Source organism: Bos grunniens, chromosome 12 (assembly GCF_055505025.1).
Source record: "Bos grunniens cultivar Pamir isolate PY7600 chromosome 12, Bosgru_T2T1.0, whole genome shotgun sequence".
Lineage (NCBI taxonomy): Eukaryota > Metazoa > Chordata > Mammalia > Artiodactyla > Bovidae > Bos > Bos grunniens.
Genome location: NC_141176.1, coordinates 33499897 through 33518317, shown reverse-complemented (window position 1 = coordinate 33518317; position 18421 = coordinate 33499897). Strand labels below are relative to the sequence as shown.

General features: G+C 40.0%; 1 protein-coding gene across 1 annotated transcript in view; it reads right to left on the bottom strand.

Annotated features, from left to right (window-relative positions):
• The window catches only part of LOC147361650 (phospholipid-transporting ATPase IB-like), an 88285-nt gene that overhangs the window by 19755 nt on the left and 50109 nt on the right, over positions 1-18421 (bottom strand). The window contains exons 23-29 of the mRNA XM_086329701.1: positions 17434-17498; positions 14028-14200; positions 12063-12246; positions 7134-7244; positions 4781-4855; positions 1779-1901; positions 454-532 (exon numbers count right to left, since the gene is read on the bottom strand). Coding sequence (XP_086185827.1) covers positions 454-532; positions 1779-1901; positions 4781-4855; positions 7134-7244; positions 12063-12246; positions 14028-14200; positions 17434-17498 — 810 coding nt within the window. The remainder of the gene's footprint in view (positions 1-453; positions 533-1778; positions 1902-4780; positions 4856-7133; positions 7245-12062; positions 12247-14027; positions 14201-17433; positions 17499-18421) is intronic.

Genomic DNA, 18421 nt, shown 5'->3' with positions numbered 1-18421 from the left:
CATAGTGTTGTTTGGAAAACTGTATGTCCGGAAAAGGAGACCTAGTCCAATAATAAAATATAAGGTTAAATTTCTATACGGCCTGTTGGACTTGTTACAGTTTAAATTGAAGCATAAAGTTTGAGAAATGAAAGCAATAAATATAGTAGACCAAAGCTTCAAACTCACTGACAGAGGGAATCTATGACTCAGTAGAACTGTTGTGCTTTCTATCAGCCCTCCTGGCTCAAACATTTATTAAAAATTAACAATAAAAGCACTAAGTTACAAGTTATACATGTTAGAGGCAAGGAGAATGGGCTCTAAAGGCCATCTGTTAAATGTTCAAACTACAATCTGTTAACCAGATTATACTATTAGTTTAGGTGAATATATATAAACCTATGTTTTTAATCCTACTTCTGCTTTCTCTATCTGTAGACACACACACACAGAAAACAATGAAGTTACTACCATGCTCCAGCATTTTTGCGGGCAACCAGAAGAGAATGAATGAATGGACAATAGCATTTATACATTGAATCCAAAGCACCTAAAAGAAAACAAAGCAAGAAAATCAAGATAGTATCCAGGTCTAACTCTAAAAATATGTGATGTTATAAAGTTTATTTGCTGTGTGAAACACAGTTACAAAGCTAAAATGTCTTCCTGGAGACTAAAAATTTCCATATCTTTAGTCTCCTTTTAAAAGAAATGACTGTGAAATTATAGGATAATATCATTTGAAAAACATATTTAATAAATATAAATATGTAGAATTCAAAGATAATGTATTTATTATAAAAACATATAAAGGGCTTTAATTATCTAGCAAAAAAGAACTAATTTAAAGAAATAATTAAAAAATACTTTCAATCTTTAAATTATAGTACTTAAAATATAATTTAATATCATATTTTATATTATATATATATTTTATTAAATATAAAACATATTTAATAAAATATTTTATATTTATATATATTTTATATGTATTATTTTATATTTTATACACCCTGTACTTTTATATCTATGCTCTGCCTGTGGTCAAAATAATGTTTAATATACCATTTACAGGCATATCTCAGAGATATTGCAGATTTGATTCCAGACCACCACCACAATGCAAATATCATAATAAAGCAAATCACATGATGCTTTTTAGTTTCCCAGTACACATAAAAGTTATGTTTACACTATACGTAATCTATTAAGTGTGCATTGTCTAAAAATAATGTATACACATCAATGAAAAGGCTAGCCATCATCTGACAACACAGGTTTGCCACTAAACTTCAATTTGTAAAAAAAAAAAAAAATAGTATCTGCAAAGCACAATAAAATAAGGTATGCCTGCACAATTTTCTTAAAGGATATCTCAATAATATAATATCTCTGGGATCAATCAAAGAAGGGTGCACAAGGTGAGGATGTGACAGAAAAATAACAAAAACAAGTCTTTGTTCATTCAATTATAAATACACCAGTTTGTTTGTTTGTTTGTTTGTTTTTTTCATGCTTGCCAGGAAGACTTACAGATAAGGGACTAGAGAGTGTGGAAAAAACATCTTTGGCCCGAAGCACAAAGCAGCTTTTAGGAAAGAAGGTGGTTCAAACACAAAGTTAATGTCAGACTGGAAAACCTCAGGATTCACGGAACCTTAGGTAGAATGCAAAGAAATATGGCATAGGGCTGCATTCCTTGTTGTTTTTAAATTATTTTTCCTAAAGCATCAGAAAGGAAAGAGACAAAACCTTTTGGAGGGAAGTTGAAAGACCTGCAATAACCTTCTGCTTACCTTTATGTTGAAAATATCACCTGTCTGAGAAATTCTGTAGAGTTGTGGGTACCTGAGCAGGCTCTCCTGACTACAACACCGTTCAAAGATTCCGAGAGTAAAGGGTGGCAGTGACGTGAAAATCTACATAGGAAACAAGAACCTATTAAAAAGAGCTTTCAGTCTGTATCTGAGTGAGTGCTGTGCCAATGTCATCTTCCTGGCTCTGATAATGTACTGCAATTACTAAGGTATCATTGTGCCGGAAGCTGGGTGAGACACCTGGTGGTTGTCGTTTAGTCCCTTCTGTTGTGTCCAGCTCTTTAGAAACCCCATGGACTTCAGCCTTCCAGGCTCCTCTGTCCATGGGATTCTCCAGGCAAGAATACTGAAATGAGTTGCTGTGCCCTCCTCCAGGGTATCTTCCCAAACCAGGGGTAGAACCCAAGTCTCTTACATCTCCTGCATTAACAGGCAGGTTCTTTACCTCTAGAGCAACCTGGGAAGCCCTTATTATGGGACTGCTGCTGCTGCTAAGTCGCTTCAGTTGTGTCCGACTCTGTGCGACCCCATAGATGGCAGCCTGCCAGGCTCCCCCGTCCCTGGGATTCTCCAGGCAAGAACACTGGAGTAGGTTGCCATTTCCTTCTCCAATGTATGAAAGTGAAAGGTGAACGTGAAGTCGCTCAGTCGTGTCCGACTCTTAGCGACCCCATGGACTGCAGCCTACCAGGCTGCTCCGCCCATGGGATTCTCCAGGCAAGAGTACTGGAGTGGGGTGCCATTGCCTTCTCCATATTATGGGACTAATTCATCCTTATTGTTAAAAGTGTGACTTACGTAAGGAATTTCCCCAGTATCTTGTGTAATAGGTCTTCCCCAACAGGCTAATGGGAATACAAACTGTTCCTAGCCCTGAGAGAGCTCTAGAAATCCAGCCCGCTGCTTTCCAGTGGCTTCCCTGGTGGCTCAGACAGTAAAGAATGTGCCTGCAATGCAGGAGACCTGCGTTTCCCTGAGTTCTGAGTACACTTTTCTCATGCACATACAGATAAATCCTCAACCAGAGGCTCAAGGGAACAGCTACACATTTCCAGAAACACTGTGTCTGTATTTCTCTGTGTCTGCAACTCTTTCCCTCTCTCCATTTCTCAGGGCAGTTTGCCTGTCTCTGATATTCTGTCTGGCAAATTCTAGCTTTCTTGGCCCACTGAACTCCACCCTCTGTATCTTCAGCTCAGTAAAGACAGCCGGGCTCCCCTGTGGGCCCATCTTCCTTCACTTTGGCCTATAAACAGGCCTGCTCTTGGGGATCACACAATGAGCCGCCTGGCATCTAGTGCCTGAAAACTATTGTTTCATACATTTTTTCTGCTATTCTAGTTTTTCTGTGGGAGGGTAATTCCTATAGCAGTTAGTCATGCATAAGCAGTAGCAGAAATAGTATAAAACCTCTAGAAGTAGCATGACAACTCATATAAATTTAGTTCTCAAATAAGTAGACAGACTCCATCTCCAGCATTGCCAGTAACTATTATTTGGAATGTCCTGGTCTTCATTTTTTTTCACCTGTAAAATATACTTGTAATGGGATGAAAGTTAATAAGTCAATGGATATTTAATAAGCGTGTCATCATATTTTATCCTCATAATTATTTAAATTTTCCACTGGAGTTCCACTTGGCAAGATTCCATTGGTCAGTAGCTGTGGCTTATGTATTCGTAGGGATTGTTCTCATCCAGAGGAGAGACTCTGCCACTCTCTACTCCTGTCTCTAATGAAACTTCAAAGAAAGTTTATCAATATTTCCCTTTGGGACCAAGAGCCTGGCAGAGACAACTCTACACAGGACCCAAGCTTCCCTGGTGTAGTGCTCTGACCAAATACACCCAGCCACTGGCACTCCCATGACTGTAAATATGCATAGCAGCACTGAGCACCCAATGACTTCTATTCAGTAACTTCAGGCTGTTCTGGAATTTCAGCTCCCAGAGGACAGACCTTTAGGAGTAAGGGCACAGAGCATGCAGAGTATAATGTCACCGCAATAACACAGTGCACGAGAGAGGTCATGGGATACTTGCTGGGAGCCTCATTTTTCTGTTACGTTTCCTAACTTCTAACCCTTTGGTGGAATAATAACACAAGAAAAATAAAGCAAAAATTAAAAGGTCATGTGGGTAAAAAGCCACTCAGCTTTACTATTTAATAAACATCTAGTTTTTGAATTCAAAATAATTCAAGTAATGGTATGGGATTATTTATTATTAGAAGATTCCATTAAAATGGAAAATTGTATTTACTATAGGCTTGATATAAAAATTCAGCATTTGGTACAAGCACAGCGTGTTCTATTTCCGTAAATACAAATTTTCTACCAAGAGGCTTAAGAGGACATTGAATTACACTATAAACACACACACATACACACAGACACATAGAGATAAATGTAAATTATATGTATTAAGTGCAATGGGTTTTAGGAAGAGTTCAGCAATTTTTACTTGACTTAAAAATACGAAAATGTTGTACAGCCAGAGTTAGAAAGATTCTGAAATATCAATATTATAAAAAATACATTGCAAATAAATGTGTCTGTATGCTTGCTAAGTCTCTAGTTGTGTCTGACTGTTTGCAACCCATGCACTGTGACCCGCCAGGCTCCTCTATCCATGGAGATTCTCCAGGCAAGAATACTGGAGTGGGTTGCCATGCCCTCCTCCAGAGGATCTTCCCAACCAAGGGATCAAACCCGTGTCTCTTACATCTCCTGCACTGGCAGGCCGATTCCTTACTACTAGCGCCACCTGGGAAATATCATGTAGTTACTATAAAATGATCTGCGATGATTGAAACCATGTGTGGGGAGTTTGTGCTTCTGCAGGATGTGTGGCAGCAACAGAGGCCCTAAAGATGTATGTGAGCCATGGATGCAGATGAAGGACTTAGCTCCGCATCCCAGACACAAACAGTGCAGCCCCGCATGCCATCAGAGAGAGAGAGAGGGAGAGTGCTTACTCACCACATTGTACAAGCTGATGCACCAACGTTCAAATATAATCTGCCCAGAAAATCCATTAACAATGGCGAACCAAAGCTGAAAGAGAAGGAAGCCAAGTGCACCGCTGTGTCAGCGCTGACCTACATACACTCATATAGGAAAGTCACTCTGAAACAGTTTGGTACACACTTACCATACAACTCAGCAAATGTACACTTGGACACTCTCCTTAGGTAAGTGAAAACTTGTGTTTACACATAAACCTATGCACATGTTCACAGCAGCTTTATTCATGATGGCTCCAAACTGGAACCTATCTAAACGTCCTTCGACAAGTGAAAGTGAACAAGTGACAGCCACCTGTGCCGTGGAGCACTACACAGAGGTCAAGAGGAAGAACGATTGCTCGTGCAGCAACTTGGATGGATCGGAAACGAGTTATATTGAGGGGAAAAATGCAGTCTCAAAAGTTACATGGTATATGATTGCACTTTTAGAGAATTCTTGAAAGAACTCCGTTACAGGAAAAGAGAATAGATGAGCTACTGCCAGTCAGGGTGGGTGTGAATATACAGGGGTAGCATGAGGCAGATCCTGCGGCGATGAGGCGAGTTTGTATCTTTCATTGGAACAGGTCTGTATCTTGATTACTTTGGTAGTTACATGAGTCTACACAGGGATAAAAGGACAGAGAGTGACACGCATGCACACACACACACATGTGCAAAGCTGATGAAAGCTGGATAAGTTCTGAATGAGTCATACCAATATCAGTTTCCTGGTTTCAGATTATCCTGTGGTTTTATATAAGGTGCTATCTTTGGGAGAAACTCGGTGAAGGGTTCACAAGAACTCTGGTAAATATTTTTTATAACTTCTTGTGATCTATAATTATTTCAAAATAAAATGTTTAAAAATGTGTTTCCACAGCCAAATTTCAAGCTTACACAGATATTTTTAAAGTCAGGATGGTAGTTACAAGATTCACTCCCATATTTTGGCTATTGTAGATAATGTGCCCATCAACAGATGAAGAGATAAAGAAGATGTGGTATGTATATACAATAAGATATTACTCAGCCATAAAAAAGAAAACAATTCTGTCATTTGCAACAACAGGGATGGACCTATAACGTATTATGCTAAGTGAAATGTCAGACAGAAATACAAATACTCTATGTTATCACTTATGCGTGGAATCTAAAAAAGACAACAAACTAGTAAATATATCTAAAGGAAGCAGACTCACAGATACAGAGAACAAACTAGTGGTTACCAGTGGGGAGAGGCAAGTCGGGAGGGGTGAGGAAGGGGCATGGGAATAAGAGACACGAACTACACTGTGTAAAATAAGTGTGTACACTTGAAATGAATATAATACTGTAAATCAACCATTAAAATGAATTTTAATCCATTAAAAACTAATAAGTAATCATTTTAAATTCAATAAGTAGCAAAGATATATTGTTTAGTACAAGGAAATACAGCCATTATTTTATAATAACTTTAAGTGGAATATAATCTGTAAAACTACTGAATCACTATGTTCTACACCTGAAACTGTAATATTGTGAATCAATGATCCTTCAGTAATAAAAGATTCACCCCAAAGTCCCATTACCCTTATACACGACACACTAGAGAAAACACGCTTTCTCAGAGGCAATAAAGGCATGACAAACACTCAGATTCCATGAAAAATGCAGTTATGGAACTCTTCTTTGGTCCACTTTCAGGAAAAAAAGAGGCCCTGCTGCCAGGCGCTCTGCCAGTGCAGAGGCTGGGAGCCGGGACAGGCGGAGGGCTGGCTGCAGCGTGGGAGCCACAGCTCCGCAGCCCCCAGCACGGAAGGAGAGCGGGTACAGGTTCTTTCCATGTTATCTTCTTGACATGGAAGCAACACTTATGAGGTTTTCTTGTTCCACTTGCTTTAGCCACCAGGGCTAAGTACAGCCGAGACAAAAGGAAAGAGCTGGTGTTTGGAAGAACAAGGCCCATCCCGGCCCCTAGTGGGATGCTAGGAAGACAACAACAGCCTTGGAACCAGATTTCCAGCGTCAGGAGGAAAACAGTTCAAAAACCCAGAGATTTCTGATGCCTCTGATCACTAGAAGGATCTGGAGCTGGCAGAGACACACTTTGGTTCCAAATAGGACTTGCTTATTTTTTTAAACAACAGATTATGTCAGTAAGTCATCGTGATGTTGTGACATATTTTGCTTGCCATTTTTTATTAAATTGATTTTATGTGAGCCACAACTTAAGGCAGCATTATGTAACAGTACTTAGTGAGATAAATAAGGAAAACGCTAAACTATCAAGCTCCACATCAAAGACAAGACCTCACACCTCAAGGAAAGAAAGCATTCCTTACCTCGATGATGTATAACACGACATTCTTATAGAAACAATACAGTATGCATTTGGTCACTCGAAAATAATTCCAAGCTCCATGAACCAACAGAAGCTTCTCCAAGTAGCTAAACTAAAAGACAGAAATAACGATCAATGAAGTTCAAAGGAACCTACCATTTAGTGACAAACCCCACAAAATGTCATTTTCCCAGGGTTCGCACCTCAGCAGTTCCCACTCCCGAGGACAGAGCAGAATGAAACCTACTCCCAGACAACCTGACATGACTGTTCACTATAAAGGAGTTTTTCAGATCTCTGTGAAATTAACTTTTCTTATTATTAAAATAAATAAATAAACATCACTTTTCTACCCAGCAAATCTTGCTTGCATTTTCACTTGTCACATACAAGGCTTAGAATTTGATCTGATCCACGTCTAGGACCTTAATTGTGAGAAGGGACTCAGAATTACATAATGAAATAAGATCCTAGAAGCAAGAACATCAGTCACTGATTTTTCTGTCTGATCAGGTGCATGTAATAAAGTCTTATAGGAATCAGTTCCCCCCATTTCCTATAGTAAACATATAAAGAGAAAAATTAAAGTTAAAAAGGAGGTAACATGTGATTTCTGCAGCACCCCTCAGCTGCTTTCCCTCATCTGGGTTTTCCTTTTCTGTAACACTCAACATCTTCAAACTAAGTGAGCAGGGCTCACTGTTCACCTTGTTCACTGATGGATCCCAAACACCCAGGAACATGCCTAGGGTGTGAGAGGCATTCAGTAAACATTTTTTTTTTAGGATGAATGAATATTCAGGAGCATTATTCTACCAAACAAGGCAATTTAGTAATTTAGTGACTATGAAAATTAAATACTGACTTTAGAGTGACATAAGTTCGTATACATGGGGGAAAAAACCCAGCTTTTCAAAAAAGATTGCTCAAGAGTTTGGAACAGGATGGTCAGGATGGGGAGGGACATGACGAGTCATAAGATACATAGCTACACTGAAACAAGTGAATTCAAGAGCGATGGCTTTTGTTTTCACCTAGAACTTGATATGAAAAGTCATTATAGACAACATTCCTATTTTTGGCTTTGCAATGATTTATTTACAGGGAGAAAAAAGGACATTCTAAGTCAAAGTTGTATTTCTTGGGATGGTTTTAAAACATTAAGAAGTTTAGAGAGGAAGAAGGGAAAAATTTACCCTTTTCTGAAAATAAAAAGATCTAGGCTGTGAGCAAAGTGTTACACTGGTCCTCTCTGAGGAAGTGAGAGTCATGTGCTGCAAGAGGTGAAAAGGAAAGACAACAGACCCTCGGCAGCAGCCCATCTAAGGGCGGGGGGATGGGACAGACATAGGAGAATGTCCACTATGGCGCTGAGGACAACATGCGAGGGAGTATGAAATGGCCCACACCATGGTGGACACCCTCTCCCTCTCTCCAGTCAAAGTTACTCTCAAGGAAAAGTGAGACAGAAAACATCTGATGGGGCTCAAAGTGGTTTCCTTAACCTGAAATAGCCTGTTAATAAAAAGGGGGGCAGAGCATGAGTCAGACCAGTCGCTTGCATCAGTGCCTGGCTTCGTGAGGGGACTTAGGTGGGTGGAAGGGAGAAAAGAAAGCCCTGGGATCCCGCAATTTCTGTCTGATCATGATTGCAGCTGCAATTCTAAACCCCTGCAAGATATGGTATAAAAAGAGAAGTGGCAGAGGAACTAAAGCATCTCTTGATGAAGGTGAAAGAGGAGAATGAAAAAGCCAGCTTGAAACTCAATGTTTTAAAAACTAAGATCATGGCATCCAGTCCCATCACTTCATGGCAAATAGAAAGGGGAAAAGTGGAAACGGTGACAGATTTTGTTTTCTTGGGCTACAGAATAACTGTGGATGGTGACTGCAGCCACAAAATTAAAAGATGCTTGCTCCTTAGAAGGAAAGCTATGACAAACCTAGACAGTGTATGCAGAGACATTACTTTGCCAATAAAGGCCCATATCGTCAAAGCTACGATTTTTCCAGTAGTTATGTACATATGTGAGAATTGGACCATAAAGAAGGCTGAGCACCCAAGAAATGATGCTTTCGAACTGTGGTGGTGGAGAAGACTCTTGAGAGTCCCTTGGACAGCAAGGAGATCAAACCAGTCAATCCTATAGAATATCAACCCTGAATATTCATTGGAAGGACTGACGCTGAAGCTTCAACACTTTGGCCACCTGATGGGAAGAGCCAACTCATTGGAAAGACCCTGATGCTTGGAAAGACTGAGGGCAAGAGGAGAAGGAGGCAACAGAGGATGAGCTGGTTGAAGGGCATCACTGCCTCAGTGGACATGAATCTGAGCAAACTCTGGGAATAATGAAGGACATGGAAGCCTGGCGTGCTTCAGTCCAGGGAATCACAAAGGGTCAGACACGACTTAGCAACTGAACAACAAGTTTAAAAGAAAGGGTTTCCCAGGAGACTCAGTGGTAAAGAATCTGCCTGTAATTCAGGAGAAGCCAGAGACACAGATTTGATCCCTGGGTCAGGAAGATTCCTTGGAGGAGGAAATGGCAACCCACTACAGTATTCTTGCCTGGGAAATCCCATGGACAGAGGACCCTGGTGGGTTACAGTTATGGGGTCGCAAAGAGTCAGACACAACTGAGCACACACACAAGGTAAAACATAGTGTTTAGAGATGTACAATTGGATACATTGTAAAGACATAGAGGGACTTTAAGATGCACGTAACTACGTGAAAGGAGCCAGTGTGAAAACACTGCTGTGTGATTCTAACTAGACATTATGGAAAAGGCAAAACTATGGAAGCAGTAAAAAGATCAGTGGTTTCCAAGAGTTACTGCGAAGGGTGAAGATGAATAGGTGAGGGTTTTAGGGAAGTGAGGCTGCTCTGTGTGATACTATAATGTGGATACATGTCATTGTACATTTGTCCAGACCCATAGAATGTACAACACAAGAGAAAATCCTAGTGTAAACTATGGGCCTTGGGTGATAATAACCTGTCCTGTAGGTTCATCAGTTATAACACATGAACTGCTCTGGTAAAGGATGTTGTTAACAGGGAAGGCTGAGGGGGCGGGGGCTGGGGGTGTACGGGAAATACCTGTACTTTCTGTTCCATTTTGCTGTGAACATAAAACTGCTCTAAATAAACAAAGCTGACTTTTTTTAAATGTCTGCCAAAAGGCAGTAGTATCTCCATAAGAAAAAGTGTGTGTGGGGGGGGGGGAGAGAATAGGGATATTTTAAGTCTTTATCAAGAGATACCACAAAGCAAAGCACATACAGATTGGAGAGACTAGGGACCTGGTTAAATGAGCAGAAATACAGAATCTTAGCAGCAGCAGTTTTGAAAACTTCCAAGCTGGAAAGGGAAGGCCTTTACTGCTGCAAGGGCTTCCCAGGTGGCGCCAGTGGTAAAGAACCCTCCTGTCAATGCAGGAGACCTAAGAGATGTGGGTTCGATCCCTGGGATGGGAAGAGCCCCTGGAGAAGGGCAAGGTAAACCATTCTAGTACTCTCGCCTGAAGAACCCCATGGACAAAGGTGCCTGGCAGGCTACAGTCTAGAGGGTCCCAAAGAGTCAAACACAACTGAAGCAACTTAGCACTTATGCATGCACTACTGCTGCAAAATGCATCAGCTCAAAACTAAGGAGATAGGGTAGAACCTCTGCATTCTATTACAAGCTAATCACTAAACGATGTTGCCCATAAGTTTAGTTTAGTTAGTTCAGTCGCTCAGTCGTGTCTGACTCTTTGTGACCCCATGAATCACAGCATGCCAGGCCTCCCTGTCCATCACCAACTCCCGGAGTTCACTCAGACTCACGTCCATCGAGTCAGTGATGCCATCCAGACATCTCATCCTCTGTCGTCCCCTTCTCCTCCTGCCCCTAATCCCTCCCAGCATCAGAGTCTTTTCCAATGAGTCAACTCTTCACATGAGGTGGCCAAAGTACTGGAGTTTCAGCTTTAGCATCATTCCTTCCAAAGAAATCCCAGGGCTGATCCCCTTCAGAATGGACTGGTTGGATCTCCTTGCAGTCCAAGGGACTCTCAAGAGTCTTCTCCAACACCACAGTTCAAAAGCATCAATTCTTTGATGCTCAGGCTTCTTCACAGTCCAACTCTCACATCCATACATGACCACTGGAAAAACTATAGCCTTGACCAGACGGACATTTGTTGGCAAAGTAATGTCCCTGGTTTTGAATATGCTATCTAGGTTGGTCATAACTTTTCTTCCAAGGAGTAAGCATCTTTTAATTTCATGGCTGCAGTCACCATCTGCAATGATTTTGGAGCCCAAAAAAATAAAGTCTGACACTGTTTCCACTGTTTCGCCATCTATTTCCCATGAAGTGATGGGACCGGATGCCATGATCTTAGTTTTCTGAATGTTGAGCTTTAAGCCAACTTTTTCACTCTCCACTTTCACTTTCATCAAGAGGCTTTTTAGTTCCTCTTAGCCCATAAGTTTAAATTACACATAATGGCCCATCTCTAGGAACCCTGCCTCCCAGGGGAAGCTAAAATACCATTTGGTTCAGCTCACAGCCCACCTGTGAATGGCTGCAGGGAGAAAGAAGTTAACACATCCCCCTCCAGAGGCTGACCAGAACCAGGACTTTATCCCCTCCCCTTTTAGTATAAAATAAGCCTGAATTCTGACTCAGGCAAGATGGTTCTCTGGGACACCAGTCCAGCATGTTCTCAGTCTGCTGACTTTCCCAATAAAGCCACTACTTCTTGCCCTAACAACTCCTCTCTCCATTTATCAGCCTGTTGATCAGTGAGCAGTATAGCCTTCAAAGAGGTGCTGATAGCTTCAAACTGAAAGCAGCTTAGAGACTGGGCCAAACTTTGGGGGTGGACCCGAGGTCTTCAACACTCCCCATGCCCAGCTGGCCACCCTCACCACTGACCTGAGCAATGGCATAATCAGAGTTGTTGGTGGCCAGCATGCCTTCATTCCCGCTGATGCCAACACCCACATGGGCCGTCTGGATCATCCCCACATCGTTGGCACCATCCCCAATGGCCAGGGTGATGGCCTTCACCTGCTTCTTCACCACATCCACTATCTCAGCCTTCTGGAGGGGAGATAACCTGAAAAAAAAAGAAAGAAAGAAACAACCATGTTTTCTTGTTTTATTTTGGTTCATTTTATTCATCCTGTTCTAAAAGGCTTTACAAAGGAGTCAGCAATAATCCACATACAGTCACATTTAAATGGCAGTTACTGGTAAATTTTCCAATTCATTCATTAATTTCTTTACAGATATAAGGAAGTCCCTACTCATCACTCATTTATTCACTCAGTCAGCAAGTTAGACACACACTTCTATCAAAAACAATAAGGGCACACAGGGTTTCATATTCCAGTAAGCAAATGACCTCACTTATTCTCTTCCTTCAAAACAACTCCTAATAACTAATTTAAATTTAACCTTTTCAAACTTCAGGTGAGATTATTATAAACTGAGTAGATAGGAGGTTTCTTTGATTAGAACATGCTCCAAAATTTAAGGCAGAAACACAGTTGGAAAAAAAAAAAAAACTTCGCTTCATAATGAAGAGAATACATTCAGTTAACATCACTACATTATGGGTATAATATAAACATTTTCTGAAGTACAGGAGGTCAGAAACCATTTGTAAGTCTAGTTCTCATCAAGAGACACTGGTTCTTTTACTGGAATACTTGCATTGATAATAGCTTCACCATTTAGTCTGATCACTTTCATGTTTAGACTATGATATTTATAGAGGGAACAAACTAATAAATTTAATTAATTTCAAGTCTGATTCTTCATGTGAGTGCATGCTAAGTCACTTCAGTTGTGTCCAACTCTTTGTAACCCTGTGGAGTGTAGCCCACCAGGCTTTTCTGTCCTTGTATTCTCTAGGAAAGAATACTGGAGTGGGTTGCCGTGTCCTTCTCCAGGGGATCTTGCCAATCCAGGGATTGAACCTACGTCTCTTATATCTCCTGCATTGGCAAGTGAGTTCTTTACCACTAGCATCACCTAAGAAAGCCCCTGACTCTTCATATCTTAATTTAAATCTTAATTCCATCCTCTTGGCACTCAAGTTCTCCACATATCCTCAAATTCTTCACTCACTCCTTAATGCAGTTCTGCACGCTTTACCAAAGCTCCAAGTCAGTTCTGACCAGTTAAGAAGAGAACTGGATGATCACTATTCTGATTTTGGATCTTCTCACTCATGTATGAAAATATAGCCTAAAATAACATTAGTCTTATAATAACTATCTGTTAACTGAGCAACAGTCAATTAACTCAATAACCACTCATAAATTCATTTTCCTCTAGGTCTCAGTGGTTTGGTTTCAAATTTACCCCTCCATGTAAATGACCAGGGCCTCTGTTGTACCTGGACTTCCCTGTGGCTTAGACGGTAAAGCATCTGCCTGCAATGTGGGAGACCCAGGTTCGATCCCTGGGTCAGGAAGACCCCCTGGAGAAGGAAATGGCAACCCACTCCAATACCCTTGCCTGGAAAATCCCATGGATGGAGGAGCCTGATAGGCAACAGTCCATGGGGTTGCAGAGTCGGACACGACTGAACGACTTCACTTTCCTTTCCTTTCCTTTTGTTGTGCCTGAAAGATTTCTTTCATTTGACCAATACATTAATAAACAACATACCAAAATAATGTGCCACTGAAAAATTATAAACTGCTTTTGAGTAAATCTTAAACCTGACAAGTAGAATTAAATTCAGATCTTGCATTTCAGTTTGAGTGTATATTTTCCCAATAAGGTAGTTTGTCTATGAAAAAAACTTATATTTCCATGTTTATATTTTCTTTCCATAAAAAATATGAAATATAGCAGGGAAAAAACCAACAGTGAATATATTCTTACCTACAACATAATACTGTTCTGCACGAGAGGGCCAAGTTAAGGAAGCACTTCCTAACTTCAACATGGAGGGCATATTTCAATGTTTTACCATCTATGATTAGGGCCAGGTCATTTTCTTTACCCAACAGTGCTCCAAGATCTTGGCAGTTCTGACTAATCACTTGTTGTGTTGCCTGAAACAAAGAGGGGGAAATTATCTTTTACCATTTTAAATATAATTGAAAAGACCTTGAGACAGGGTGCTCAGGCCAGGTGCACTGGGATGACCCAGAGGGATGGGATGGGGAGGGTGGTGGGAGGGGAGTTCAGGATGCAGAACACATGTAAACCCATGGCTGATTTATATCAATGTATGGCAAAAATCACTACAACATTGTAAAGTAATTAGCTTCCAACTAAAATAAATAAAAATTTTTAAAAAGATAGTAGATTAAGGCTAATGTGTACCTCCTTGTTCCCTTTGAAAATCTCACAAAAATTAAATTTAAAAGTAGATAAATAACATGAAAGGATACTTGAGATCATTAGTCACCAGGTAAATGCCAATGAAAACCACAATAAGATACTACCTCATACCCACTAGCATGACTAGAATTTAAAAATCAGATAATAATGTGATGATGAGGATGTGAAGAAATCACCATTCTCATACACTGAAGGTCAGAATGTAAAATGGTGCAGCAACTTGGGAAAATAGTCCAGGAATTCTTCCAAAAACTAAGCACAGAGTCAGTGAATGATCCAGCAATCCCACTTATCAGTGTATATACACTCAAGAGAAATGAAAACATGTCTGCACAAAAATTTGTACATGAATGTACAAGCAGCAGCATTATTCATAATTGCCTAGAAGTGGAAACAAGCTGATGAATTGATAAATAAAGTGTATACATACAATGCAATAGTCCTTAGCTATTAAAAAAGATATGAAGTACTAATGCCTGGTACAACATGGATGAACCTTGGAAACATTATGGTAGGTTAAAGAAGCCAGTCACAAAAGACTGCCTATTAAATGATTTGATTAACATAAAAGCCCAAAATAAGTAATTCACTGAAACAGAAAGTAGAGGAGTGTTGTTTAGGGGTGGGGCAAGGAGGGTCAGGGAGATGACAGCTAAAGGTACAGAGTTTCTTTTGCAGATGATGAAAAGTTTCTAAAATGATTCTGCCATTGATTGCATGTATCTGTAAATACAGGAAAATCCCTTAAATTATATTAAGCAGGTTAATTTTATGCCATGTGAATTACATCTCAATAAAGCTATTTTTGAAAAGGCGTATAAGTAGGAGAATTTTTACTTGGAAAATATGGAAAAGTGCTAATAGCAAAGAGGAAGTTCAGAGAAATTTTGGGAAATTTTTTAAAGATGGGAACAGAATAATGGGGTGAACTTCCATAAAATTGGGTATCAAGGTTCTAAGAGAGAAGGAAATATGCCCAGAGCATTCTCCATCGCAAAAGCCTAGCCTCTGAGGTTAAAAACTTTACCAGAGCCTTATCCCACCTGGAGGGAAAGTCATTTACCCAACTCCAACCCCATGTGGTCTCCTTGTCCCACCTAAAGGGAGAAAGAAAGCACTAAGAAACACTTAAGACAAAGGGGTACAGTATCTCTTGAAGACTGAGATTTAACGTAAGATTATAGAGCTTCCCTGGTGGCTCAGACGGTAAAGTATCTGCCTACAATGTGGGAGACCCGGGTTCAATCCCTGGGTCGAGAAGATCTCCTGGAAAAGGAAATTGCAACCCACTCCAGTATTCTTGCCTGAAAAATCCCGTGGACAGAGGAACCTGGTGGGCTACAGTCCATGGGGTCACAAAGAGTCGGACACGACTGAGTGACTTTACTTCACTGTAGAACACTTCCCTGCCCACATACCTTAACACCACCCCCAAAGGGCTGTAAAAACACTGTGAAAAACACTGTAACAGAAATGAAAAATATCTTTTATGGACTAAACAGTAGACTGGAAACAGGTGAGGAAAGAATTAATGAACTTGAAGAAATGTCAATAGAAACTTCAATGGCACCCCATTCCAGTACTCTTGCCTGGAAAATCCCATGGACGGAGGAGCCTGGTAGGCTGCAGTCCATGGGGTCGCTAAGAGTTGGACACGACTGAGTGACTTCACTTTCACCTTTCACTTTCATGCATTGGAGAAGGAAACGGCAACCCACTCCGGTGTTCTTGCCTGGAGAATCCCAGGGATGGCAGAGCCTGGTGGGCTGCCATCTCTGGGGTCGAACAGAGTCGGACACGACTGAAGTGACTTAGCAGCAGCAAACTGAAGCTCAAAGAGGAAAAGAAGAGAAAAAAACAGAACAGAATATTCAAGAATGGTGGGACCATTCTAAAGATCTAACATACAAGCTGTTGGAATACCAGAAGGAAAAGAAATAGAGAACAGAAGGAAAAGTTTGAGTGCTAATAACTGAGAATACTCCAAAATTAATTACAGACACGAAACGAAGACCCAGGAAGTTCAGAAGACACCAAGCAGGGTAAATGCCAAAAATCTACACCCAGGCATGTCATAATAAAACTACACAAAACCAAAGACAAAGAGGAAATCTTACAAGAATCCAGAGTGGAGGGAAGACCTTAACTGTAGAGGAATGAAGGTAAATGACAGACTTCTTGGCAGAAAGTTTGCAGCCAAAAAGAGAGTAAAGTAAAATATTTAAAGTATTGAAAGAAGAAGAAATCCCAACCTCAAATTCTATATCCAAGGAAATTATCTTTCAGAGTGAAAGAGAGATAAAAACCTTCTCAAACTAAAACTGAGAAAACTCCTCACTAGCAGATCTGCTCCGTAAGAAATATTTTAAAAGATTTTAGAAGAATAATGATCTATGTCGGAAACTCAGATCTACATTTTTTAAAAAAGCAAGTGTGTCAGAAAAGGAATAAATGAAATCTATTTAAAATTATTTTAAAATGAGTCTAAGAAAATTATATAGTAAAAAATACTTCATAAAACTAGCCTTTTAAGGGTAAGGATGTTCAATATTGGATTCCAAATTCCTTTCATTCTTGCAATGTAAATGCATTGATCTTTTCAAACTTTCATAATGACTGCTATACAGACAAAATTTTTTCCATTATAAAAATGAAGGATCTGAGGCCTGGATTTGGTGTGACACCAGGGGGGTGGGAGGGTGGTGGTGATTAAAGGACTAGACTAACACAGAGGGAAGAATAATGAGAGCCACGGATGACAAGGAATAGAAAACCAGTAAGAATTTTAGCTTTGTGAAAAGAATCTTGGGACAAACCTAGACTTCCCAATGGACTTGAGTGGGCGTTAATGGCAATCTTATGTAGGTTTTAAGGAGTTGAGTAACCTTCAAGTAACAAGTTGGTTACATTCATATTAAATATATATTTAAAAAGTACTTACCTCTAATGAATTTGCATTCAATTGGATACGAGGCATTTGACCTGATAACAGTTTACAGGAATAAGCTACAAAGAAAGAAATAAAGGTGTCATATATCTTTTAGATGTCATATATCTTAAGGCTCCAGTGCCTTACGTGAGCTCATTAAAAAAAAAAAAAGTCTATTTATGTTCTCCCTTTATCATACTTTCTGCCTCATGACTATTTAAAAGCCCAGTGGCTCAGCACAAAAACTGAGCAAGAGGTTGCAGATGGATAAATTTCTGATAATTTTGAAAATTAAATTTCTGTACATCTATATAACTGATGATTCTTATGGGAAAAAATTTCTAAAATGATTTAAATCTTCATACAAATCAGTTTTATGAGAGTTGGAATTTAATTTAAATATAAATTTATACAATATCATTTTAATGTTTTCTTTGAAATTTCCTGAAACTTGTGTAGGTTTCAATAACAAAAGTAGCCTCCTGGTTTGTATATAATTCAAAATGCCTATATGTATGTATTCCACTGTAGTCAGCACAAATACAAGGAGAAAATAATTTTTCAAGGCTCTTCATTGTTGGTTTATCTGACACTTCCTATCTAAGGTGTTCTTTTCCATAGAATATGATTGTCATTAAATTTCGATTTTGAAACTTGTAGGTATTTGCTTTGCCTTGCTATATTTTTCAAAACTAGATACACTAAGCTTTTCAAAGAATTCTAGTGACTTCCTGACATGTTTTTATTGTAATGTCCACTTATATTGTGTAATAAGTTACTGGGGAAGTTAACTGCCTGAATGCCGGCAGCTCCTGTCCTATCACTCAGGTTAGAAAGTTAATATTTGTGCAGGTGCTCAGGGACACAAACCAGACATAGGCGGGCAAGCCAGCTTCCCACCAAGGATCCTGGTGCTGCCCCCATGAGGAGCCCTCTTCCCTGAAGCCACTGCTGCCCGCACTGGCTGAATCCAAACAAAGGCTGTAAAGTTTCCATGTGT